This window comes from Leptinotarsa decemlineata, unplaced genomic scaffold, assembly GCF_025532065.1.
Source record: "Leptinotarsa decemlineata unplaced genomic scaffold, Ldec_3_MD MMD2_P_RNA_scaffold_12, whole genome shotgun sequence".
Taxonomy (NCBI): Eukaryota; Metazoa; Arthropoda; class Insecta; order Coleoptera; family Chrysomelidae; genus Leptinotarsa; species Leptinotarsa decemlineata.
In genome coordinates, this window is record NW_027412526.1 from 2,320,463 (window position 1) to 2,347,066 (window position 26,604).

The 26,604-nt window shown below is 36.4% G+C and overlaps 1 protein-coding gene across 1 annotated transcript; it reads left to right on the top strand.

Moving 5' to 3' along the window:
* The first annotated feature begins 5,971 nt into the window (after window positions 1-5,971).
* Window positions 5,972-25,318, top strand: LOC111501950 (CD63 antigen). The gene is made up of 5 exons (XM_023155885.2): window positions 5,972-6,248; window positions 17,736-17,924; window positions 20,352-20,531; window positions 24,073-24,279; window positions 24,878-25,318. The coding sequence occupies exons 1-5, from the start codon at window positions 6,189-6,191 to the stop codon at window positions 24,950-24,952; spliced, it is 711 nt and encodes a 236-aa protein (XP_023011653.2). The 5' UTR covers window positions 5,972-6,188; the 3' UTR covers window positions 24,953-25,318.
* The last annotated feature ends 1,286 nt before the right edge of the window (window positions 25,319-26,604 follow it).

Below are 26,604 nucleotides of genomic sequence, written 5' to 3' on the forward strand. Positions count from 1 at the left end.
AAAAATTGTTATCTATCGTAGATGAGGATAGGCAGATAGTTTATATGAGAAGTAATGAACGTGGAATGAACGGAATTAGATGGATCAATTCATATTTTGTCCCCTTCAAAGTAGTCTTCCTCAGATGCCAGCGTTCTTCCAATCCTTGAAAACAGTTCTCTCTGGTATCTGTTGAGTAGGGAGGGTGGGACTCACAGCACTTAGGCCACATGTTACCCATTGTACATCCTCCCAAGGAGTTGTCCTCCTAGGTCATCGTCCATCCTGTCTTTTCCAGGAAGGTGGACAGATCACTAGGAGACATCTCCTTTATATTGGAGGGTGTAGGCCAAGACTCGCCGAACGCACACTTTCTTTGGCAACCTTGAGGTATCTCACGGTGGCCTCCGCGAAGGTTTTGGAAGGTGCAGCGACATTACTGTCGTTGCGCGGCTTCTTCAAACCTTCTTGGGGTTCCCTCCGTGGAGGTGCACAAGTGAGGGAGCTTTCCTGCAGGGGCAGCTGATTCCTTGGCTTTATTCGAGGCAGAGCTCTTAGCGCCCGCCACAGGAAATGCCATTGCTGTTGAAGGTGATCTGCCATATCCAGCCTCATCTCAAGCGGTGGATTGAGGTGGACATTTCAGTTCATCCCCAGCTACCACCTTAGATTGAGGTAAGCACTTCTGTCCAGCCTCGGGATTGGTTTTTGTGTTGTTTCATTCATATGTGTTCCCAAGAGTAGCAAGGGAAGAGTTGGTCACCTCTGGCAGAGCTCCGCATTACCAGAGGTAGGATGATTACAATGAGGTTCCGCCCAGTTCCGCAAGGGGGGATTGTTCGTGCCGCATACCACCCTGTGGCCATTCAGCTGTCGGCACGAATCCTCACACCTCAGCTTGTGTAGGCTGGTCCATGGTGGCATGATTTGCAAAGGCGTTTGGGGGGTTTTGATTCCCCTCACCCTACTTATCTCTGCCACTGACCAAGAGTCCGGCGACCCCGCCGTTAGACCTCATCGGCTTCCCGGACAGGGCCTCCAGTCCCCTGGTTGTTCCCCTGATCGCCGGATAGGTAGCCCAACTCACGGGTCTCGAAAACTGATGCATAACAGTTCTGATATGCATCAGTTTTTGGTATGTCCTCGATCTCTCGCAGCGATTCGATTTTCATCTCCTCAATCGTCGCAAAACACCTTCCATTCATGGCTCTCTTCAATCTTGGGGATAGAAAAAAGTCGCAGGGCGGCAAATATGGAGAATACGATGGTTGGGGCATGATTACGGTGTTCTATTCGACCAAAAAATCACAAACAAGCAGTGACGAATGGGAAGGGATTCAATACTTCTTATTGACTGTACGACCATGTGGCAAGAATTCCTAACGGAACATACAATAGGCAAAACCTTGACATTTGATCGTGCTTTTCTTTGGTCTTGGCCTCACTGGGCTCTTCCTTTGGGACGATTGGACTTTTAAGCAAATCTGTATCGCCATCCAGGGCGAGTGTCGTCATTCACATCTTCTCTAACTTCTGTCAAAAACTTGTATCTCTTGTAAACATTTTTCCGTCCCAGAGTACAATCATCGTATGCCTCTGTCTTAGTTCGAGTGTTTTTGAACAGTTAATTCCATTTTTCACACAAAATTTAATGAAAATTCCTTGATCCACTGTTTTCGAAGGCAGAAAATAGTCGAACACTCAAAACACTGTGAACATATGAGCGAGACAAATGTACCAACATAAAAGAATGAAAATATCGCTAATCAAATCTACGTAGCCCGGGAAATTTGAACAATCACCTTGTTTTTTCAACATAGCTCGTATATTTTCTGATTGGAAGAGTTGGATCTACTTCAAGTAAACGTCCCTTTCATTTTTTTTAAATGTACAAGAAAACAAAAAGTTTATGTAAAAGAATTGCTTTCTACATCTTTGGAAATCGTTTATGTCTTTTCGTTCTATTATACATATATTTTGCCTCCTTTTCTACTGTTTTTATTTATACTGTTTCTTCAATTAACTACACATATAATTGTACGCATTTCTCACTATGTATTTTTACTTGTAGCGCCCTGAAGATGACTTTATAGAAGTCAAAACGTCGCTGTCCTTGCTCAATAAATATGGTGAGTTCACAAAACGGCATTCAAATGAATAAAGAAGTTTTTCCATATGGTGCAGACATTATTGGGCTTTTGTATATGTGAAAAATTTGTGATAATGTTGTCGTTTATCGAAAAATAACGGAAATCTGTCAACAAGTCGCGTATATTGATGACGCTTTACGCAAAGACCACGGACCATTGGAAATTACAGCCAGCTTATCATTGTTATTAACAACTCTCTGAATTACCACTGTTCAAAGAAGGAAACGATTACACATCTCTTTAGTCAGTAATGACGTCGAATTGCAACATATTGCGGAGGGAGAGGCGAAATCAAATCCAAACCAGTTTTTCAAGCTTCAGTGGAAATCTATAGTCCAGTCAAAATGAGCGGAAAAGGTGGTGAGCCCACAGTAATTCGCATAGGGCTGAAAATTTGCACAAGTCTTGAATATGTTATAGTGAATACCATAGCAAAAGTCACCACATGCGTCCCTGGGGGCTAAACAAAAATTTAAGCTCGAAACTCAAAAGAATATCTTTTGGCGTCCATTCGAAATAAATTGTAACTTTCTGGAAAGTACGTCAACTCAAATCACTAGACTCTGTTTTTGTTCTACGAAAGTAGTGTTGGTGTAAAGCTAAGCGAAGACAAAAGAATGCTAGTTACTGCTGGTCTTTCTATTTCAAAGTTGAAGAACATTCGATGGAAGTTGAGGCTACCACATCCCCTGTGAAATTCGCCGGAGCACACATATATTTAAACTACTTAATTCTTGTGATCGAAGATTCCAAGAAGAAGAACAACTATCTTGGCTCCTGCCAACATTAGCAAGACTTTTTTTACACTATCAAATTCAAATGTGGCTACGCAATCAACTTGACCTAGAAGACTAAAGTTTAAAATTCATCGATGATGGTTTGGAGACAAGTTGATCCAGAGCAACTTTTGAAAACCAGTTTTTGCAATTGTAAAAACATAGTAGAGAAAAATGTGTCGGCAAAGACATTTGATCTACTCGTTCACCGATATTGAGAAAAATACCTTCAACCAGTGTGATTGCTTATTCCTGCATAGTGCTAATCTCTGTGTATGAGCTCAGCTGCTCATGTTTTAAGTCATATTGATTACCATTCTATACAATATGACTCAGTTGAAGATTCGCCTTGACTTTTTCCAATTCCCATGAAGGAATTTCTCCAGGGCTATACGTATAAATCGCTACAACTGACTACTGAGTAGAGTCCAAAATCTCTTGGAACCTTATTTGTGCTGGTCTTGTTCATGGGTCGACCTTCGTAAACGTAATCAGTGTCTCTTTTGAGTGTTGGGTGATTAGGTTGCGCTAGAATTTCAGTTTCAGCAGAAAGTCGGCTGATTCCAAAAGCCTCTACTTTCTGTCTTAATGCTGTACCTTGAATCAAGTCTAGCTTTTTCAATCAGGATTTCGGTGTTGAACTAAATATCGAAAGCCATAGTCTATTTTCGAAAGAATAAGGAGAAACACCTCTCTATCACTTCCCCAACAAATATGTACCAGAGCTCCCATCAGATTCAGTAATTTTTTACAGCTGAGGGTCAAGTTATCAATATGTTAGGTCCATGTCAGTTTTTCATCGAGGAGCAGACCCAAGAATCTTGTAATTAGTTTGCATTCTGAAGGTTTACCATTTACTCCAAGTATAGGTCCTTGGTGGGGTTTCCTCAATCTGCAGAAGTGGACATAGTGTGTCTTGGACTTGGAAAACTTAATTTCTTGAAGCTTTTTCTGTTTTAAAAGTTTATCGAGTGTTTTTCATTGGGTAGTCTATTGATGGAGCTGGGTACAATATTGTCAAATCATCAACGTATGAGCTTCGTCCTACCTTTCCTTTGACGTTATCAAGCAGGGGGTTTATAGCTATTGCGAAAAGGAGAACGCTCAGTATGCAACCTTGTGGAACCCCGTTTCCTAGACATATCTATTGTGGAGAAAATCTCTACGAATTCAAATTGAACAAAAGCGCTGCTGAAACAGACCAAAAAGTATCCAGGCGTTTAAATTGAGAGAGTAACAAGGTCAATTACATAAATAAGGAGAAAAATCGGGCCTAATGCTGATCCTTGTGGAACGCCCCATAAAATATCCTCAGTGTGTGATAGATTTTCGTTTGATTTCACTAAGCACTAGTATTTCATCTTTTGCAAAAGAAGTTCATCATTTACACAATCAAAAGCTTTGGAGAAATCGCAGAATACTGCAGGTATGTCTTCACCATTGTTGGGATTTGTGTATAGATGTTCAAGGAAGGAAAAGATTGCATCATTTGTGTCTTTTGCCTTCTGAATGCCAAGTTCACAGCTGATTTACATATTGTATTTATAAAGAAAAGCTAATGCCTTTTTTCACCATTTCTTCTATGATTTTTGAGAGTGTTGAAAGCATGGAGATGGGTCTGAAGTTATTTGGATCTTCTGCATTACCGCCTTTGAAAATAGGAATTACAAGAGCTGTTTTTAGCCGCGGAGGGAAATTTCCTAGGGAAAAGGATTTATTCATAGCCATCACTAGTGTATTTATAATTTCATCAATGTCCGTTGCATTTTTGTTTTCATTTTCTTGCAAGATTTCTTTCAGCTCTAATAAATTTGTGTCTTCAAAGTGAAAGTTGTTGGGCATATTCACATTATTTAAATAATCCATAGGATTTGAAGTAAGAACAAGGGATGGAGTTTTTGAGCAATTGTGCAGTAAAAATTATTGAAACACCCAATATCTGCGAATTTGTTCAGGATGCTATTTTCAAGTAAGAATCTTATATCTTTTTTGTACCTTGGGAGCTGTCTGACTTGTCCATTTAGTCCAAGTCTCCAAAAAACACTGCAGCCTCTTGGGCTAATTGAGTTTATTCTCCCATCTTCTCATGACACCCATTCCATCAGTCTCGTTCCCTGTACTAGTTTGTACAGGTTCCGTGTTGGATGTCAGTCATATTCTTCTGGACGTAATTTTGTACGTCCATATATCGCCTGCCTCCTGTGATTCAGTGCCTCACATTCGCTTAAGATATGTAGAGCTGTTTCTATCCCTTCGTTGCATAATCTGCAGCCGAGGTCTCCATTGTACAGCACCATTTTATTCAGGTGTCCTCTAAGCGGACAATGACCGGGTAGTAACTCTGTAATTATTCTGAGTCGATCCCTACTATATTGAAGTAGTTCTTCGGTTCTTTTCTCGGGCGGTTTCCTACTGAAGGTACCCTGGACACTGCAAGATAGCATACACTTCCGCCTGGAAGACGGATGTGTATAGTCCTAGCGGATGACTGTAGTTTAAATTTCTATCCAGCTTCCGTTCCATGTTTGGTCTTCGATCCATCTGTATACCAGATGTTTTTTCCAAACATGTTTTCGGGATGACTAACGGTCTTTCACTCTTCACGGCTTATGATTTTGGTCGTGAAGCTTGTGTTAAAGGTGTACTTCGGTGTCATGTGCCACATATTCAATATGTCCTCCACCACTTGTTCCGAAATTTCTGTTTCGTCCAGTCTTTTGTAGTTCGGTGAGTTCTCCAGTCTGAACTGGCCCATCCTGACCTCCCCCATTATCACAAAGTGAACCGGAGGTAGATTCAGGTGTGTCTCCATTGCAGCTGTTGGGTTACTATTTTCAATAATACCGTCAATGAGGAAAAAGCAAGAAAACGATATTTTTACCTTCGACCTTGAATAAATTGTTCGACGCCCTAAGGATCTTCAGGGACTTTCGATGTTGTATTCATAAGAGGGTAACTGAGGCCTTTGTTGATTTTCAGGTGTATACGAATCATTGTAAGTGAAAAAGTGAATTTTGACTGGACTATAACAACATTAGAGCGATAGTCAGCCACGGCCAATCGAGTTCGGGTCAGTTTGAAGCGAAAGCACGTAGCGAAGTGAGTTCCAGACCAGCGCCATTGAGATTGTTAGACATCTAGTATTGTGTACAGAACGAAAATAGTCGGTTTTCGAATACAAACCGTACACTAGCCAAACAGTGTTTGTTCGTCAACGAAGGAGGAAGTACGCGTCCGATTTCTGTGCCTTGTTTACAGTTGAGTGTGAGTAAACTGTGTCAAAATGGGCTGTGCCACTGGGATAGTGAAATATCTGGTTTTCCTGGCGAATTTAATATTCGCGGTGAGTAGAATTCATTGTTTACGTTCCTCGAATTGTTTACATTAGCCCCCAGGCCATTCGAGCAACAGGTGTAGTAATCCGAAACCGTTCTGCCTAATGTGGGAGGCCGCTTGTTTAAAATTATCCGAATAAGATGTGAGGTCACTCTTACAATTTAGGATTGTTTATCGAGTTTTCTTGATTGTTGAGCGGAGAGAAGAGTGTATACAGGGCCTTCGTAAAGAACTAGCACTGATAATCCAGTCAATTTAGGTTCAATCTGCGGAAAAATTCCTAGTGAGCTGAATTTTCGTATACACCTTTGTTACGGCGTTGTAATAGAGATGTGAAAAGTCTATAGTAATATCGTGTCGGTTAAAAAAGTTATGAAGGTCGAAAGTCACGAAAATCAGTTTTTCGCAAATATCTCGCGATCTATTACCGGGAGGTCAATGGAGGTCATTATAAAAATTGTTCGTCGTGAAATTATCTACAAAAAATATCTTCTACATGTTTCTGTAAAATCAACCGTTATTGGAGTAGAGCGATGAAAAAGCGCAATGAATGCACTCACATTTGGTTTTGTATACCTCAAACCAGGGCGAAATATGTAGTGCTTTTTATCGATGTTTTTGCGTTTTTTTCATTTCGACAGCTTTCGATGTATGCCTAAATCAGGATTTCTTACAGTTCAACAACAAATTTTATAAATTGGTCCACTTTTAGCAGACATATTTATGAAGAGCTTGGAGACCAGGATAGTAAATTCCGACGTGGGTAATAAACATATTCGTTTTTTAATGAAAACATTATTTGAAAATTTCTTTCTTCCTTTTCTAACACGGACAGATGTATTTCAAACTTTGTACACTTATCAGGAATCGGTGGCAATATGATAATTTCATAAGTTTATCTCATTAACATAATTATTATCAGAATAAACTATTTACAAAAAAAAAATTGTAAAAAAGCGTTTTTGGCACTTTTGACCTCAGATTTTAATAGTCGCGTACACTCTACTACATGCAGATTTCGAGACAACTTTTTGGATGTCAAAATATAAGTTTATACGAGTTTATAGCTGGGTATCTCAAATTCGGAGATGAACTTACAAAGATGACTGGACTAAGACGCGAAATCTAAGTCTGTACCAGATGCCCATTGACCATTGGGTTTCATCTTAACGAAAAAATTTCAATTGTTACCGGTTTGTTACTTTTGTACAATAATTGTATTATTATTAAAAACTAAAACTTACAACTCAAGAACTAGATACATCTGGGTAATGATCGTCAAATGAAGATGACAGTCATAAATTAATTCCATTGTTATTATCTCCTACATCATATTTATATAAAAGTGACTACCTGTTATACCCATTATTTACTATTTTTCCACCAGAGATTATTACGTAGAAGGGTGTGGATTAGGACCTTCATCACTCTCCATAGATCAATCTCCAAATTTTTCGATTTCCATGAAATAAAAAGAGTCTTTATGTTGTAAAGAGATGGATACCTGAGTTTATTATACTTCAGAGCCTCTTTTCTTTGCATTTTAATTATTTTCGGTTCGCTATTACCACCTAAATGGTCATTGTCGAAAACTGAAAATTTGAAAGGGAGTACCTGAATAATACACCTTCATTTACATGAAACATTATCATCCTCAGTGACGAACATCTTGTGAATTATATGCAGTTTGATAAACAGGCTTACTTTCGATTGAATTTGTCACTACAAACAAAACTGCATAAAATATTCAATATCGACCTTCAACCAAGTACCTTCAACGACTATGGCCATTTTCATGGTACAATCCACCCATTAGCATGCTCAACAGGCCCAGTTGACTCACGTGTTTTTTCTCGCGTGTCATAATAAGTCGATGAAGGTTGAGTTTCTATGATGTCTTGTAATGGTGACATTACCGCGATACCTTTGTCATTGTTTGAATTTAAATTGTATACGCCGGTAGTTCCTTTCTCAAGTTCACTGAATCACCTCAGAATGTTGGGAATTAATGTTTTATGAGCTGTCTTGTTGTTGTAGGAAACAAATAAAACTTTAACCTTGGTAGGGGTCGAAATTTGTCATCTTTTCCTTGATATCTGTATGATAAATTGACCTGGAGATGACACTATTATAGTAGTAGTCGAGTCCTGTCATTTGATACCCATATTGACGTAGTAGTGAAAAAATATGTAATCCGCCATTCTGTAGCGGCAGCCATCTTGGATTTACAATAATACATAATTTATTATATTGAATTATCATCAAAACTAAATATGTGTACTGAATATAACATCAATTTGTTAACAGGAAGGTGATCAAACATTTTGCTTTCTGTTGATCCCCTCAATTCCAAAACAAAGACTAAAATTGTGGGTTTTGTGAATGGATAATTCTCTAGAGATTCATTCCTTCATTTATAAAAGAAAGACTTCTCCAAACTCAAAAATTTGACGAATATTTATTCAATAATTGAAAGTTTGAGTTGGGTTTTTAAGGTTTATTACTAGTAATTCTGAACACAAATAATTTTGCAAGCATCTATTATGTGGGATTCTCCGAAAAAATTTCGAAGTCATTGTTAATCAGTTTAAAAACATATCAAGCTCACTTTTGAAAAAAACAAAACGTAGTAAATGCGGTTTTTTCGATTGGTTGGGAAAGGGATTGTCTGACACTTATATTTTAAACGTTTTTTTGACATGGATAACTAATGTTTGAACCCTGATGATGGATTTAATGAAGTCCGAAACGTTGGCATAAAACTAAATTGTTTATCTACGAGTATTTATTGATCCCTTTCCCAACCAATCGAAAAAACCGCATTTAAAAATATTTTCGATCACCAAACCAGGCTAAATCATAGTAGATGATGGTTCATTTTGTAATGTAAATGCTGTTGCTATGATTCTTATATTATCGATATTATCTCTTAAGGATAAACAAATATGCACCGATTACACTTATATATCCTTTTTTATTCCCAAATACGTGACTTCACTTGAACAGAACTTATACAATCATAAGGAGTGAAACAGAAAGTAGTTTATACTTACATAAGCAAGTGTGAATGGTGGTTATGCGGAAACAACAAACGTTCTGAGCATTTTTTCGGTATAAAAATTATTTCAATAAGTTTCGTAATAACACCATCGATGGTGAAAGTTAAACTATGAAAAAACTATTTTTATCATATTGCTCCAGTCACTGCTACAATTATTATTAATTCATGGAAAAATGATGAATGAATTAGCAGATAGCTTATGAAGTCTGATATCTGTAGAGCGGGAAGGTGAGTCTACACTCACCCTCCCACTCTACAGATACCAGAAGGAACCAGAAGTGATTTAGAATTGGGGTGGAAGTAAATAGGTTTCTTTCAATACTACGAAAATCCAGGCAAGGGTTTTCTCCAAGAAGATGAATGTCTTCGAACTGGATGTAATAATGTCAAGTGAGACAAAGTTCGCCAGTTCGAAGGCCAGTTATATTGTTGTTTATATATTTTTTGTGTAATGTTCGTTTGCTTTTATTTTCAAGTTTTTTCAAGCTAATTAACATAGAGATGAATGTTAGAATGAAATTGGCAATGATGACAAAATTTCATTGCATGTTACTAATTTGTAGTCACATTCCCATTTACAGCTCAACAAACATCGAGACGTGTCATAATACAGGGTCATTAAATAGTAATGACTAGTGACGTCTGATAATATATTTAGACCCTGATGTAATTTAATCAAAGTCCTTTTTGACTTTGATTGACTTTTTGACTGTGGTTGTGGTACAGAAATGGGAAGTGATGAATATCAAATCGGATTACGTAGAAGGAAATCCCTTTGGTTGTCTGAAATAAGCTGTAGTTTTCTGATTGATTCGGCCGTTACTTGATGAAGATCCATAGTAATTTCACAAACTACACTTAAACGATTTGATCTCCACTAACTAACACTAACTAACTAAGTTAGTGGAGATCAAATCGTTTAAGTGTAGTTTGTAAGCTGTAGTTTCCACAAACTAACAAATATGCTCTCGTCAGAGGCGAATTTCAATAAAGAACTGAACTGAAATCAAATATTCTTTGCCGATGACCTTGAATTTTATAGAAAAATAGATTGTGTTCAAAATTGTAGTAAGCTGCAAATGGATATTGAAAATGTTCATCAATGGAGTGTGAAAAATAAGTTACCATTTGATACGTCAAAATGTATTGTAACGACTTGCACAAGAAAGAGTGATAAAATAGAGTATGCATATGAAATCGAAAATATCACGTTGGCACGAGTAAGTAATGTAATATATTTGGGGGTACGATATGACTCAACCCTGTCATTCAAAAATCACATTGAAATAGTAGTCTCTCAGGGCTTACGGAGTTTGGGTTTTTTTTGAGGCAAAGTAAACATTTTAGAAATTACCAAACAGTCATTAGAATATACATATAACGCTCTGGTGAGACCCAAACTCGAATATTGTGCAGCCGTTTGGCACCCGTATCATTTTATATATAAAAATAATTTGGAAAAAATTCAAAATAGATTACTGCGGCATTTATATTCTGAGAAATATGGAGTCTACCCAGATTATGATACTGTGAGAACTAATGATCTCAGGAAATAATTTGAAATCTCGAGTTTAGAAAAGAAGGTTATACATAATAATCGCAATATGTTACAAAATTCATAATAATTATCCCAACTGGCCCAAGTTACGTAGTTTAATGAACCGAAGAAACCCTATCAAAATTATAAGATCAACCCCTTTTTTAGAAATTCCATTAGTCACCACGACTCAAGGCACCCCAATCGTAACGATGCTGATAGTCACAAATAATACACTATTAATGTCCGAACTCAGCTTTGTCCAACCCCCTAGAGAATTTTTTACTGGTTTAAAAAATTATATATTGAGTGTCAATCAATACCTTTCCTGTCATATTTTTGAATTTGTTACTTTTTTATTTTTTTTATTAGGTACATAGGTATAGCTTTAGCTTCTTTTATTGAATACTGGCTATGAATTTACAATACATCTATAACGATTGTCTCATGTAATTAGGTTACACCTGTATGAGAATGAATAAATAAATAAATGAATAAATAATAAAACAAATAGCCGTCAACAATGATTACGATAGTAGTCTAATACATTATTTATTATCAAAAAAGTTATACAGTCAAGCTTTGAAGAAAGTCTACCCAGTTCGAAGAGAAAAGGATAAAAGTTATAGAACCTTAACCTACTTAGGCCCTAGGAAATTACGTACCGCAGTTAGGTAACACCCTGTATATCGAGACACAGTCCAATAAATATTTATGTAGAGATATAACTACAAAAATCCATTACATTAAAACGGACAAAACCTTTGAAACGTTAATTATTAATGTTTGCTGTTGATTCTAACGAAACAAATCCATAACTTTTTTTTGTGGCTTCCGACCCAATAAAAAAAGATCAGTTCTCAGCTATTAACTCAAAACATCTATCACATCCAATTGAAATGTTTTTTATCACTCTCATGAATGTAGTTCACTTCATTATGCCCTCCAAACTAGGTCGCACACTGTTTGCATTGGCTATATTTCTCTCAAGTGCACCAATGCCTATAAATTACTAATGTTTATTTACTTTGATTCGAAACTATGTCGTGAACTTTCCGAGGCGTCACGTTCTGGCAGTTGGTATTACTTTTCAACCATGTTTATTTATCAGGGGTACGCCAGTAATGTACAACTAACTATATCGTAGATTGGAATTTCAATTCTATAGTCGGTTCTGGCATTTCGTTTACGTTTTGTCGAAAGTTCACTGAAATTTGTGGAATTTCACTTATTTAACTAAAATTCCCTTGTATAAAAACGCACGCATTTGGTTGACAGAATTAGAATTTGCCTGTTCTGATATGCATTATTGTATTGACTCCTTTTAATAAAAATGGTCAGCAGATTAGACAAGATAAGAAAAATAAGAACGTAAGCAGAAACCATAGCAATGTTCTCTTTAGATAGTATCCTTTAAAAAAACTGTTAATAATTTCCGTGGCAAAGTTAGTTTGAAACGCCTTGCCAACTTGTTTTGTATGTCACAACAATAGTCAGTATTTCAATTTGGAGTTCGTTAACTTCAAGTCTGACAAATGGTTATATTAACGGAAATGCATAAAATAACAGTTTTACAAATGATCGATCACGGAGATAAAACCCGAACACAACAGGAAGTAGCTCGCCTATTTCTTGAGAAATTTCCTAATTTTCCGCCCACATCTCAAGGAACAATAAGCAAAATAGGGAAGCAGCTTCGCGAGCTTGGTCATGTGAGGCAGATGAAAAAAGTAGCTGCTAATGCAATGAGTGATGAACTCAAATTGGATGTGATGCTTGGTTTGAGGAAAACCCACACAAATCAAGTAGACATAGATGATGATTTCGATAGAAGAACTCATTTTTGTGGGTGAATGATGGATACGTTGGATAACAATATCATCCAGGTAGAAGACGTTATGCTAATCGGCAAAATTGCCGCTACTGGTCAACGGAAAATCCTCACTGGATGAGAGAAGAACACACGCAATACCATCAAAAGGTTAAAGTTTGGGCACTACTTCAAAATGATGTCGTTCCAAGTTTAGCAAATTTATATCCTGATCCAGGAAACCCTCAAGTTCCAGTGGATACGATTTGGTTTCAGCAGGATGGAGAACCATCACATTACCAAGTTAATGTCCGACAATATCTCGATCCAACATTTCCTAATCGGTGGATAGGGAGACGAAGATCGCAATGGCCAGCGCGATCACCTGATCTTTCATCATTAGATTTTTTTTATAAAACGGTATCGAACTTATTTAACGTCGGTTGTAGAAGTACCTAGAGCTGCAAAGAGATTTTGTTGAAAAGTAAATACATTTTTTCCGAATTGTTTGTGTTTTCTTTGTTTATTTTCAATTCAGTAGTAAAAGACACTGGAAATAGGTAACTATTTACCTATTTTCAACTCCGAATATTACTCGTATCATCACTCAGTAACTATTCAGCTGTGTGGATGCATTTTGTTCTTTTAGTTAGGTTCTAATTATACATAAACTTGGATATCATCTTCATTGTACAGAGATTGACTGTAGCACTGTAGTCAGTCAAACTAAACGAAAAAAATGTTGAGTAAGTACCAGAATTCAAGTAGACTATAAAGACACTCTGTATTCGATTATATGTTAATTCAGGAACACACCTACTGTTAGATATTTGAGTTTCTCTCATTTCCATTCAACATCTCAATTGCCAACGATTTCTATTGTCGATTTCTATACAATGGGTTCCATTTAACCATGCGAACTAATTGATGATAACTGGACATTTTAAAAAAAGGTTATCAGGCACACATATCATTCACTAAAGAAGTTTCAGTGTTTGTATAGAAACGAATGAGAGAAATAATTCAAAGACGATTTTGCATCACCTGTATTTTATTTTCAACAATTTGTTCAAATAAGCTTAAAATATTTTACGCTGCTTAGGCTGGGAACTGACATGCGGTATTGACTTAAAAAAAACTATTATGAGCGTCATCAGGACAGCGATATATTTTGGTGAAAACATCAAATAACTCGCTGGTTTTTTAGAAAAAGGTAGACCTGGACGTGGCTTTCAGAACAAATAATAATTTCAAATTTATTTACAACAATAAAGACAAAACGCCATTGTCGGGAAGATCAAGAGTATACAGGGTGTAACATATTTACGTTAAAATATTCAAGTGTATTCCTGAGACAATTTTGAAGAGGAAAGAAATTTCCAAAAACATAACAAACTGCACTGATAGCAGACAAGTACTATTAGCCTTGAACAGATAACATGTTACCTCAGGGCCAGTACTAGAGTGCCACCAAGATTTAGCCAAAGCCTCGGTAAATAATAACATTATCCTGAGGTGGGTTAAAGGGCATGAGTGGGGAAAAGGTAATCGCATTGTCGACTCTACATATGACTCTACACATGACTACAACACATGACATTAAAACAAGCGAAACTTTTGAAACAACTCAAAGTTCACACCGAAGCTCTGGTATATTTATCAGAAGGATTCTTCCAAAGTTTCTTCCTGAAATTGTTGTTATGGCTGTAGACTAGGATCGGAATTTGCCGAAATATTTGATTTTATTATAGGTAGTCTAATTTAAAATATCTCTCAATGAACCGGCAATGAACAACCATTTAACCTTGTTTCATCTAGAGATGTTGACGAAGGTATGATGTCATACCTCATTTAATTTTAATTGGTGTAGTCACGCCTGCTGCTTTTTTATACGTTTCACCTCTACGAACCCAGCTCAAGCTTCTAGCGAGAATTTCACTTTTTTCGTTTGAATGTTCTGCAAATTTATATCTTGTAAGAATATACATAGTAAGAAATCCTAACCTAAATTTGGGCCATATTAGAGAACATGACATGAATGAATTGAAGGGGTTATATTTTTAGGAGTGATTAATTTTTGGGAAAATTCAAATAAGATTCCTCTTGGCTGGGATTAAATCAAATAAGTGAATGAATGTCATTACGATGTCATCGATGACATAAGCAGATCAAGCTTATTCCGTGACATTAAAAAATCGTAATTCATGAATGAAATGTTATCCAATTTGGTACTGAAGAGCCTTAGGGCAAGTATGTTAAGGCGAAACATCGATGTATACCAGTGAGGATGACAGTGTTCCATGTAAGTGCAATTTGTTACCATTCATTCAAAGTAGAACTCATGTGAATGATATCTGATTTTTATTGCACAACGAATGTTTGAAATACAAACTGAGTAGAGAAAAGTATCTTCTGTATAATTTAGTGTTCATATAAAAGTATTTGTTTCGAAAGGATTTTTTTCTTTCGTGTAATTCAATATTTATATGAAAGTAGCTGTTTCAGGAGGACTTTCTTTCAGTTTGTGTCTGAAAGTTTCTTCTTTGCATGATCTACACATCCATGTATAGAGTTACTTATTTTCAAATTGAATACTTCCTTCCTTCCTTTGGAAGATTCCCTCATTTCTTTTTTGAATCAAGATGGAGTAGTAGAAAGCCAAAAACTTTCTTTCCCAAAAATGACATGAATATTCTAAAATTACATTTTTAAAGAGAAGCTTTTATACAAATGCACTAAAAATTAGAACTGATTTCTTTCATTGTTCGATCTAGGTTATTCTGTGCATGAGAGGCTTGACTCCTCTACAAAATAGGCGTTCTTGTGAGAAAGATTTTGAATACGTTACAGAATAAATATTACTTGAGTTGTTTCCCAACACCAAACCGTTATGTTAACACCTCGACACGTGTTTTGATCACCAAGTAATCACCTTCGACACAATATCAATTTCTGACCGTTTATTATAACTGATCCGATGCCCGTGGTACCGTCGAATCCTTCGATACTACAGCACGGAACGCGTTGGATCAGAATCTCATCCTAAGAGCGGTTGCAGGTCCTCGGCAACTCGGGCGGACCACGGGGTTAGAGAGCCTACTTGTTGTATTATTTTACCGTGATATTGCCTCATCTACTAGTCCTCAATTAATTTTACAATGTGTCCTTATGTAGTAGTCAGATAAATCTAATGATTGAAATATCACTTTAACAAGCTATGAATAATATTATTATGTTTACTTATTTCCAAACACCTACAATGATTTTCATCATACATATCAATCAGGTAACCACCTGTGTCACCACTGGAATTATTATCTGTAATTAAATTTCATGAAAAGAAATCCCTTGGTACTGCTAATAAACACACCTATATACTTTCATTAAATTTGACAAAGAGACTTTTGAGTTATTGATACTACTTGTGCTCAGTTTCAATAATTCAGCACAATTTTCCTAATCAACATATTTTTTAGTACAGTGTAGTTCGAGATGTAGTGTGTTGAACTTCACAATTATGGTCAGCAAAATGGAGTTAGCTCATTTATATGCGAGAAATGTTCTTTGTACCTACTATCGACTGAAATAAAAAATATATTGTTTACAAACCATCCATTTGATAGGTTAGGTTAGCTACTCGTAGTGGAATATGACTAGGAACGTATGTTTCACACCGACTAGCTAATCTAACCTCACCTTTAAACGCTTATTTTATATAACCTAACCTTACCTAACCTAACCTTACCTAACCCAACCTAAGTTAACTTAACCTAACCTAACCCAACCTAACCTAACGTAACCTAAACTTAACTTAACCTAGCCTAACCTGACCTAACTTAACCTAACCTATCCTAACCTCACCTCATCCTGACTAGTTGTTTGATATTCTAACCTAATCTAACCTAGCAATGACTGAAATACCCACTTTCATCACATCATCCATCATTTCCAACTGATTCTCAACTTTTATGCAAAAATTTCAAATTTACTTTCTTCCAATCAAATCAGTGTTGAGTATAATGCCATATATCTGTTTTTTGACCGTTTTTCTAAAGGTTCTTCTGAAGATTGGTTCAACAGTAACAAACGCATCAGATTTTTCGTTTGCAATAATTGCCTAATTGGGTTGATGTGTTGTTCTTTTGGAATATTACCTATTTCAACATCGTTATTGAGTGAAAACAATCAAAATAAATGAAAAAGTAAAAGTAATACTCGAATATTGTACTGAATAATATAAAAGGTTCCCATAATGGTTCTACGCAACTATTTCATTTTTTTATAGATTTTTTCCATCCCACATATGAATAGCTTGAATATAATAAAAATCTAAAGCAAGCCTAGTTGAGGATTGGTACGAATGAAGAATGTTCTCGAAAAATTCTTCGTTCAAAATATTCCCGAAATGCCCAAGCATAAATGTAGACAGGCATTTTCCACAAAACAACGTTTTATTTATAAATATAAACAGAGTAAATGTTCACAGAATAACAAACTCGAAAAACAGATTATTTCTCCATTCAACAATAATAAACTCAATCAATGGACTGCAAAACCAGCAGAAAGAAAATATTTGTTTCGAATTTTATTGAAAAATGTTGTTTTGTGGCGTTTTTATCTACATCAGCGGAACGTGCATATCTCAAATCTTTCGTTCGTATTATCGGTACACAACAAAAGCAGTTTTCATTTCAAAAAGACATGCTGGTATTCATGATTGAACTCACGTCTCTCTACAAAGAGATCAGTTCAATACGATACGGAGAGAAACGTTGCACTCGACTTTCTATTCTGAAAACTGCCTCTATGTTCCTTCATGCGTGCTTTAAATGTTGTTTCTTTCTGACCTATGTCAAACAAGGAACGTGGATCACACGAAAATTATACAGTTAGCACTTTTTTTGGAAATCTTCACTTAATTGAACAATTCCGAAATTTTGATGATAAAAAACAGTTTTCGGAGAAACGTACTTGGGCGAAACAAAGTCTCAGTTCAAAGGGCCATACATCCGGATAATGTCGTGGCCTTTAATTTTGTAAATATTCACCTCATTCATAATATGTTCAACCTCTTTTTTTATTTCAGTTGGCTGGCTTGGCCCTGGTGATAGTTGGTATAATGATAAAGTTGAATGTTGGAGAGGCATCTAGTATCTTCCCCAAAGAATTCAGCCTTGCACCTGTTCTTTCCATCATCATCGGTGCTATAGTTTTCATCACCGCCTTCTTAGGATGCTGTGGAGCTGTTAAAGAAAGCACGTGCATGTTAACGACGGTGAGTTATCGAAGACAAAGTTTATAATACGAGTAATAACAATATTTGTATTGAGTGAAGGTATTCCTCACCAAATAGCTCTCACTTTGAAGGATATTGTGGAAAATGTCTGAGGATAAGATAGACCTAACAGCAGAAGAGAATTGTTATTGACAGAAGTCTGAAGAATTTCGCCCTGGTCGTCCTTCAGAAAAGACTGGCTGGCAAAATTTTGTCCTGGTTGTTTCTCAGGAAACACTGGTAGGCTGAATTACGTTCTTGTCGTCCCTCAAACAAGACTGGTCCGCAGAATTACGCCCTTGTCGTGCCTCAAAAAAAATGGTTCGCAGATTTTCGTCCTGGTAGGCCCCCACAGAAGACTGGTTTGCAGAATTTCGTCCTGGTCATCTCTCGAAAAACACTGGTTTGTAGAATTTTGTCCTGGTCGTTCCTCAGAATAGACTTGTTTTGCAGAAATTCGTCCTGATCGTCTCCCAGCAAAGTTTTGTTTGCAGAAATTCGTCATTATCGGTCCTCAGAAAAGACTAGTTGGAGGAATTTCGTCCTTGTCGTCCCTCAAAAAAAAAATTGTTTGCAAAATATCGTCCTGATCGTCCCTCAGAAAAGAATGGTTTGCAGAATTTCGTCCTTGTCGTCCCTCAAAAAAGACTGATTAGCAGAATTTCGTTATTGTCATATATCAAAAAAGACTGGTTTGCAGAATTTCGTCCTTTTCCTCCCTCAGAAGAGACTGATAGCAGAATTTCGTCCTGGTAGGCCCACAAAAAAGACTGGTTTGCAGAATTTCGTCTTAGTAGGCTCACTCAAAATACTTGTTTGTAGAATTTCGTTCTTGTCGTCTCTCAGAAAAGACTGGTTAGCGGAATTTCGTCCTGGTAGACCCACACAAAAGACTGGTTTGCAGAATTTCGTCCTTTTCATCCCTCAGAAAAGACTGATTAGCAGAATTTCGTCCTGGTAGGCCCACACAAAAGACGTTTGTAGAATTTTGTCCTTGTCGTCTCTCAGAAAAGACTTATTAGCAGAATTTCATCGTGGTAGGCCCACACAAAAGACTGGTTTGCAGAATTTCGTCCTGGTAGGCTCACACAAAAGACTAGTTTGTAGAATTTCGTCCTTGTCGTCGCTCAGAAAAGACTAGTATGATGAATTCCGTCCTGATTGTCCATCAGAAAAGACTGATTTGCAGAATTTCGTCCTTGTCGTCCTTCAGAAAAGACTGATTAGCGGAATTTCGTCCTGGTAGGCCCACACAAAAGACTGGTTTGCAAAATTTCGTCCTGGTAGGCTCACACAAAAGACTGGTTTGCAAAATTTCGTCCTGATCCGTCTCTCAGAAACGACTGGTTTGCAGAATTTTGCCCTGGTCGTTCCTTAGAAAAACTGGTTTGCAAAATTTTGTACCGATGTTACCTCAGTGAAGACTGTTTTGCGGAAGTTTGTCCTGGTCGTTTCTCGGAAAAGACTGGTTTTCAGAATTTAGACTTAGTAGTCCCTCAGAAAAGTATCGTTTGTGAAATTTCGTACTAGTTTTTCATCAGAAAAGACCAGATTGCAGAATTTCGTTCTGGCAGGCCCACACAGAAGACTTGTTTGATGATGTTCATCCTGGTCGTTTACAAGTGATTTGCAAAATTTCGTTCCGGTCTTCCCTCTGAAAAGACTGATTTTAAGAATTTGGTCGTGGTAGTTCCTTAGAAAAAACTGGTTTGATGAATTTCGTCCTGATCGTTCGTCAGAAAAGACTGATTTGCAGAATTTTACTTCAAAAATGTTTCCAATTTTTTGTAAAAAACTGAAGGTTACCTTCATACTGAGAAAATGTGTTATTATTATGAAAATCCTCTTTATTAGATATTCAGGTTACTATATAGTGATGACATTTCGAAATTTGAATATTCCGAATCGTTCACTCAGGAATCTCTTTGGAAAGGTTGAATTGAAAACTCTTACACTGAGAGTCACAAAATCAAAAAACATAATGAAACGAAGATTTTTCAACGAAAAATACGATTGAAAATGGATTTTTTTTTTCGACAAATACCACTTGATATAATTTACTAACTGAACTGTTATGTAGGACAAACTGGTCGATTAATTATAATGAGTTTTTCAAGACACACGTGAGGCGCAAAATAAATTTTTTCATCTGTTATACATAATTTGAAAAAGTTTTTTTTGACGTTAGCTTTATCAACTTGAAAGTGTTCATATTTAAGTTATCATCGCTTTCTTTGATAGGTTTTTTTGCAGACATCTGACTGAAAAAAATTAATTGCTCAACCCAGTAAAACTAATCGATTTCTATTCGCCCAATGCAGGTTGGTAGTGAATGAAATAAATCAAATTTCAGAAAGTCAAAATCAGTTTGTTGCAACCACTTGACAACTTACAAATGCGCCAACAAAATAAATGATTTTTTTTCAGTATTCCATAGTCCTTCTGACCATTTTCATCCTTCAAGTAGCCGTAGGCGTGTACGCATTCCTGCAAATCAAAGACAAAGGCAAATTCGAACAGACTATCCACCAAAGCGTTGAAACAACATTCAATAACATGTACAAAAACCAAGAGTCCAACGAAACGATGCAAGTTGCACAGAGATTTGTAAGTATTTTTCACGATTTTTTCTTAGTAGATATTGGGTTCGTTTCAAAAGTTCTGTCCGTTTTTCTGAGTCTACTTTGAACTGTTATATCTCAGTGAATTCGAATCAGTGCTGTTGCCAACTTAACACATGTCGAATAACTTCGTCAGCATAAAAATTAAGTACTAGGGTTTCGATGAAGTCAATGAAGGCCGTTTTGCCTGGTCCTGATTGGCCAAGGTCTTACCGGTGGGAAAGTGCTTGGAAATATGGCAATCCGACCTCTTCTGTTGACCAGTATCGGCTACAGCTGGCGCAATTTTAGATACATTGTGTCGATTCAGTAACAGCACGACTCTGTTATGATGATTTGGCCCGGTTGCTTCGGTTCAATTTGAATTCGTAGAAAAAAATTCACCCAGAATCGCTCGACGACATGAAATTGAATCAAACTTTATTAATTTCATGATTGTCATTTTTACAATTTATATTGTTACAGATAATATAATCCTGTACGTAACCTAAGCATAACTGCTTGTAGTGCATATTTCTGCACGAGGAAAGATAATATTTCTTTATGTATTTTTTTTTATGTTTGAAGAGTGCAAACTGATCATGTCTACGGATTTGAAAAATTTTTGGAAAAAAAAAATTGGAGAATAAATGATGTATGGATATTTTGAGTAATATTGAGTAAAATTGAGGAGAACTTTTCTATTCCATCACATATTTTTGTTCATCTATTCGTTTATTTTATTTCCAATAATAAGAATATTCTATTTTCATCGATCATTTACTGGTATTTAAATCAACCGAGTTCATATATTCTTTAATATTCATTAACCTTCATCTAAGTTTTCTAAGCAGACAGAAATATCTTTTGTGAGAGATCATCATGTAGTAATATGCTGTAAAGAAGCGAAATATTTTGAAAAAATTAACACTATCAATGTATAGATTTGAAAATTCTCTATCGATTCGTATATACAATACAGTAGCATAAATATTTATTTAGATATGGTGCCACAAAAACACATGACATGATGCAGGTACCATATGATGACATATTCACAAAATTGGAGTCAATGACACCGGAAATGTTTTATAAGTGATATCGTATTTCGCTAGACGGAGAAACTATTCAAAGTGACAGTATCATCAGCAGAATTATCACTTCAACCAGTGGTGTCGAAACAAATCAATTAGTGCATATAGGGGGTGGAAATTCTGGGAATTGTCTAGTTTAGGTCCCGGCGCACCTTTGTTATTGAACCTATGATTTTTAGTCAATAGTTCAATTTTTTGGCTGTTGCTTGTATAATATTCCATTGTAATTTCAGTTTTCTGCTTGATGAAATTGTTTTTTCAGCTGATCTTTTTAAATTTTCGAAGATTCTTTCAGGGATTTCAAGTCCATCTATATTATATTAGGCAATGGAAGTCCGAACTGATATAAGTAAAAATGTTTAATGTCACAAACACCCCTAAATCGATTAACATAAATCAACCGTCAATTACTAGTACTGATACTAATATTAAACTATTATCATGAAGCCTGTTTATCTAACATGCCGTAAAAAATTACTTCTGGTACTATTCCAAGGATATTTTGTCCTTTGATGATTTTTTGTTAGGAAGCTTTGTTTCGAAGACCGAAGCGAAGCGGAAAAACTTGGACAATAACAATTTCGGTAGTTTTAAAATCATCAACGTAGCCGAAATAGAAGTGTAGCGTACAGCACTGGACCTACCAAGTAGTCTGTTTAAAAAATCTGTTTTTCCGTTAACCAGCTATCGCACCCTTGCGAAAGACAACCCTAGGAAGTCGAAGCTTGAACGAGCTAGGAGTAACCAAGTCCTACCTTTCAACGTGTGATTCATAACACGGGTTGTACGATATCAAGTGAAAATTGATCGTTCAGACTGGGGCTTGAAGCATCGACCAACTCGACAGTCAATTCGAGTGAGTGAATAAAGCACCCACGTCGAACCGTCTGGCTGCCGGCCAGTAAAAAAATTCAACAATTCCGTTGGTACCTCTCTGGTATTTTTTCCCATTCCCCACTTAATCCGTAGGCTCAGTGATATGGAGTACACTCAACATCCTGAGCCTTTTTTTGTTTTTGAGCCGTCTGTATATATGCGTATTGCATTTGTAGCATCTGATGGTACCTATCAACAACATTCCGATTACCACAAACGGCTGCAGACATTCACTTTGAATAGTATGTCTCATAAGTGATCCTGGTGTTTTCGAAAGAGTTCGGAAGTCGAAGAGGAGAAGATTGGATTTTTGCATCCAAACGGAGGGCAGTCATTTTCAACAGTTCTTGTAGATCAAGAAACATTACATGTAATTTTCAGTAATAAATTGTTATTGTCAAAATTTTTTTTTGCTCCGTATGCCCTAAATGCTCAAAAATCATCATGAGACAAAATATCCTTAGAATAGGCCAAGGAGTAGCACCTTGAATTTTTGCCGCATGTTTAATAAACACCCCGGGACCTGAAATAGGCAATGCCCGATGTACCATAAATATTCTTCAACGTATTCAAAACACATTTCATTATGATGAATGACGGAACACAGACTTGATCTACTGTAGGTTTGCCCATTCATTCCCCTTCCACGCCTATCTTCTGCACTGTGTCATATGTATGTACAAAAATGTGAAACCAGAGGAGAATTAATCATTATTATTATTATTATCACTCACAATTTCGACAAAATGTTGATGTTTGTTCAAACTGCAGCCAAGACAGACAAGATAAATGGATAAGTAATATACCGACCATTTACAATTTGATTCCAATTAACATGCCACCTGTAGACAGTAGTTTGAGCTGTTATTCATCATCAGTACCAGCTCGTACGAGCTCGTCTAAATTCTGCTACCCAATATTTCACTGTTGCTAATGAAGGAGCAGACTCACCCAGAGTTGAATACAGTTTGGCTTTTATATCAGTTGGGCTGAGGCCTTTCAAATTAAAGTTTTGTATCACATAACGATGACCAATTTTCTCCATTTTCATAAATTCACCGTAAACTTTCGCTATTGATGGCTGCCAAAGTAATAGTAAACAACGCAGCGGCTTCAAACTTGACATATACTCAATACATTGTGTACTTTCTAATACAGTGATACTTTTTGAACAACTACCGCCATCTCTAGGTCGAGCCGGTTACTTTTGGGATCACCCACGTAAGTAGCACCACCTGTTGGTGTGACACCCAAGTTTGCTTGTCAAGTTTTCATGTAGGTGTTTGATCGGTGGTTTGATCAATCTTCGAAACCGACACCTGTATTAGCGAAAGTTTGGAAAGATCGTCTAGAAAGCCATCGGAAAACGAATCCACGTGTTTCTAGAAATGATGAAAAATTAAGAAAGGTTAATGTTGTGGAGCTACTGGAAAATAATTCCATGGAAATGAAAACATAAAGGGATGAGCACTACTTTGATTATGAGATAACGATCCCAAAACATGACAAATGATAGGGATATAGCAGACTATGACCGCGAAAGCCCAACGTTTTCTAATGCTTTCACTCTCTTTTCAGTTGAGATGTTGTGGTGTCAATGGACCTTCCGATTACAGTTCCATCAGCAAGCCAATTCCGAATAGCTGTTGTCCGAACATCCATGTCGAATGTAACACGCTGAACAATAACGCGTACGATGTTGGTTGTGCTCAGGAACTTGTCAGGCAACTGGAGAGATACTCCAAAATCATTGGTGGTGTCGCGATTGGTATTGCTGTCGTTGAGGTGAGTAGACTTACACTTTAAATAAATGTATTCTAGTTAAGTTACCGCAGAATAACACTCCACAAAGTCTGTGAGTGATTTTACTTCAATTAACATGTACTTGAAAAACCTTCCATTTCATTCAAAGGTATACAGTCGAGCTTACCCAAATTAGAGAAAAAATAACATCAAATTAGCATCTGTTGATTTTGTTCCAAGCCACAGAAGTATAAATTGATGGAACAATAACACATAGCGGATTTCAAGCGTAGTCTATGCTTTTGATTTGTGTGCGTAGAGATTATTAGTAACATTATTATTAATTAATAATACTATTAATCAATGAAGAACAACTTGTAATGGCATTTAAAAATGGCCTCAATACAGTTTTCTCTTGGTGCCAGACAAATAAGTTAATTCTGAAGACGTGGAAATCAGTGGTTCTCGATTTGTTCACAAGAACTCTTACAAATCTAGCGAGCAATTCATTATCGACAACTCTCTACTGAAACAAAGTTCTTATGGATTTAGATGAGACACTTTGAGAGTATTGATGTATCAATAAATATTATTAATACCATCATTTGACAAATATTTCAACTCTTTTTTTTATTTTCAGATCGTCGGAGCAGTTTTCGGCTTGTGTCTAGCAAGTTCTATAAAAAATAGCTACCGAAGGCATATCTATGCGTGAAAAATACCTGAATTCTAACTTATTGTTAACCTCGAAGTTAGTATAGTATATGGTATAAGATATATCCATACGAGAATCTACATCCAGAGAAAATATTCTAGAATCTCAAAATGTTTGCAAAGCTTTAACGGGACTCAGTCGAATGAAGTAGTTATTCAAAGTTTGCATAGTTGCCCCTCATATGGATATGTTTTATGAAAAAATTAATACATTAGGTTAAGATTGTTTTGTTTCGTCAACAGATTTTAAATCTAGATTTATCTTGTAATGTTACGAAGAGAGTGTATTTTTGTATAACAACATATTTGTGATTGGTGTTTTATATCTTGAAGTTTTGTTACATTAAATGTATGACCAAGATCTTAAGAGGAGTTTGGAAAAGTTATTTTCTAGGGATATGAGATGATTACGGTTCACTTCTAACTTTATATTATACAGAATGATCCAAATGTCCTGGTACGGCTGGATTACTCGACTGTGTGAAGCATTAGTGAATAACCAGGAAGGTTGAGGAAGGTTTTTTCCTGGATATGCGATGGTAACTGTCAATTTGACCTTGATGATGACCTTGCAGATTTTTTGAATGTCATCAAGGAAACCAAAGGAGCGTAACAAACTGACTGGCGTGACCTTGATTTCTGAAGGTTATTTGAAAGTCAAGCGTGTCAAATGGTGAAAGAAAAGAAATGTACAAGATGATCACGTTTTTCGATTGTTTGAGCACGATCTTGCGAATTATTTGAAGAATGAGGTTGGTATTTCAAACGGTTATCCATGTTTTTTGTGTCGGAAGCAAAAATGGCTGTGAAAAATATGATCAGCTATGATTTTGAGTGACTCTATGAAGTCCTTTGGAGGACGAACATTATTAAATCGGCAAGAGATAAATGGTTTAAACGATGGTGAGCCTTTATTCTTGGGGTTCCGGCGATGGACCTTTCAAGCAATTATTTTCAATTCAAACCCTTTCTTGATTGGAACCGGAATTTTTCAGATCAGAAGACGAGTTAGTGGAACTGGGACATCGGTTATGGTCCTAATAATTTTGTATTTTAATTGTTTTCACTTCTTCTTTTCAACTCACAGTCCAAATGGATATATCGTTTTTATTTTTGAATTGTTTGAAATGTTTAACTTTGGAATGTAAGATTGAACAAAGGAATTATGGCGCCTTACCCGATAGTCACTTTTCCCGTCATTTCTGATTTCGAGATCAAAATTATAGACTTCAATGAATCGTTATTGCCTTGTACCTTTTCTTCTGCTTACACAATGAGTCTCATTTTCACTTTACCATTCTGGATGTTTACCTTCAAAAGACCTTAACAGTTTAAATTCACTCAAGGTCATACTCGATCGATATTTGTTCCGATTTTTCTTCTTCCGAGTCCAAAATGTTGGGTTCCACTTAAAATTTGGCTTTGACCCTCAAATATTTCATCAAGATTAATTGTCGAGTAATTCTGTCAACAATTCGTTTGTTTGACAATGAAATTACCTTGAAAGGTCACTAACGTTGGTCAAGGTCATAGAGGATTGTCATCATTTCCGCTCTTTTGGCGCTTCCATGAGAAAAAATAACTCGGCCTTCAAATAATTTATAAGATCAAGTACGAGGTTTTTTACAGATGCACATTATTAAGTTATTGAGT

Bases quoted from the DNA above. Each gene is read 5' to 3' on its own strand.
- LOC111501950 (XM_023155885.2), top strand. From the start codon at position 6,189: ATGGGCTGTGCCACTGGGATAGTGAAATATCTGGTTTTCCTGGCGAAT. The intron at 20,532-24,072 runs GTAAGTATTTTT...CTCTCTTTTCAG, and splicing joins TGCAAGTTGCACAGAGATTT to TTGAGATGTTGTGGTGTCAA. The intron at 24,280-24,877 runs GTGAGTAGACTT...TTTTATTTTCAG, and splicing joins TTGGTATTGCTGTCGTTGAG to ATCGTCGGAGCAGTTTTCGG.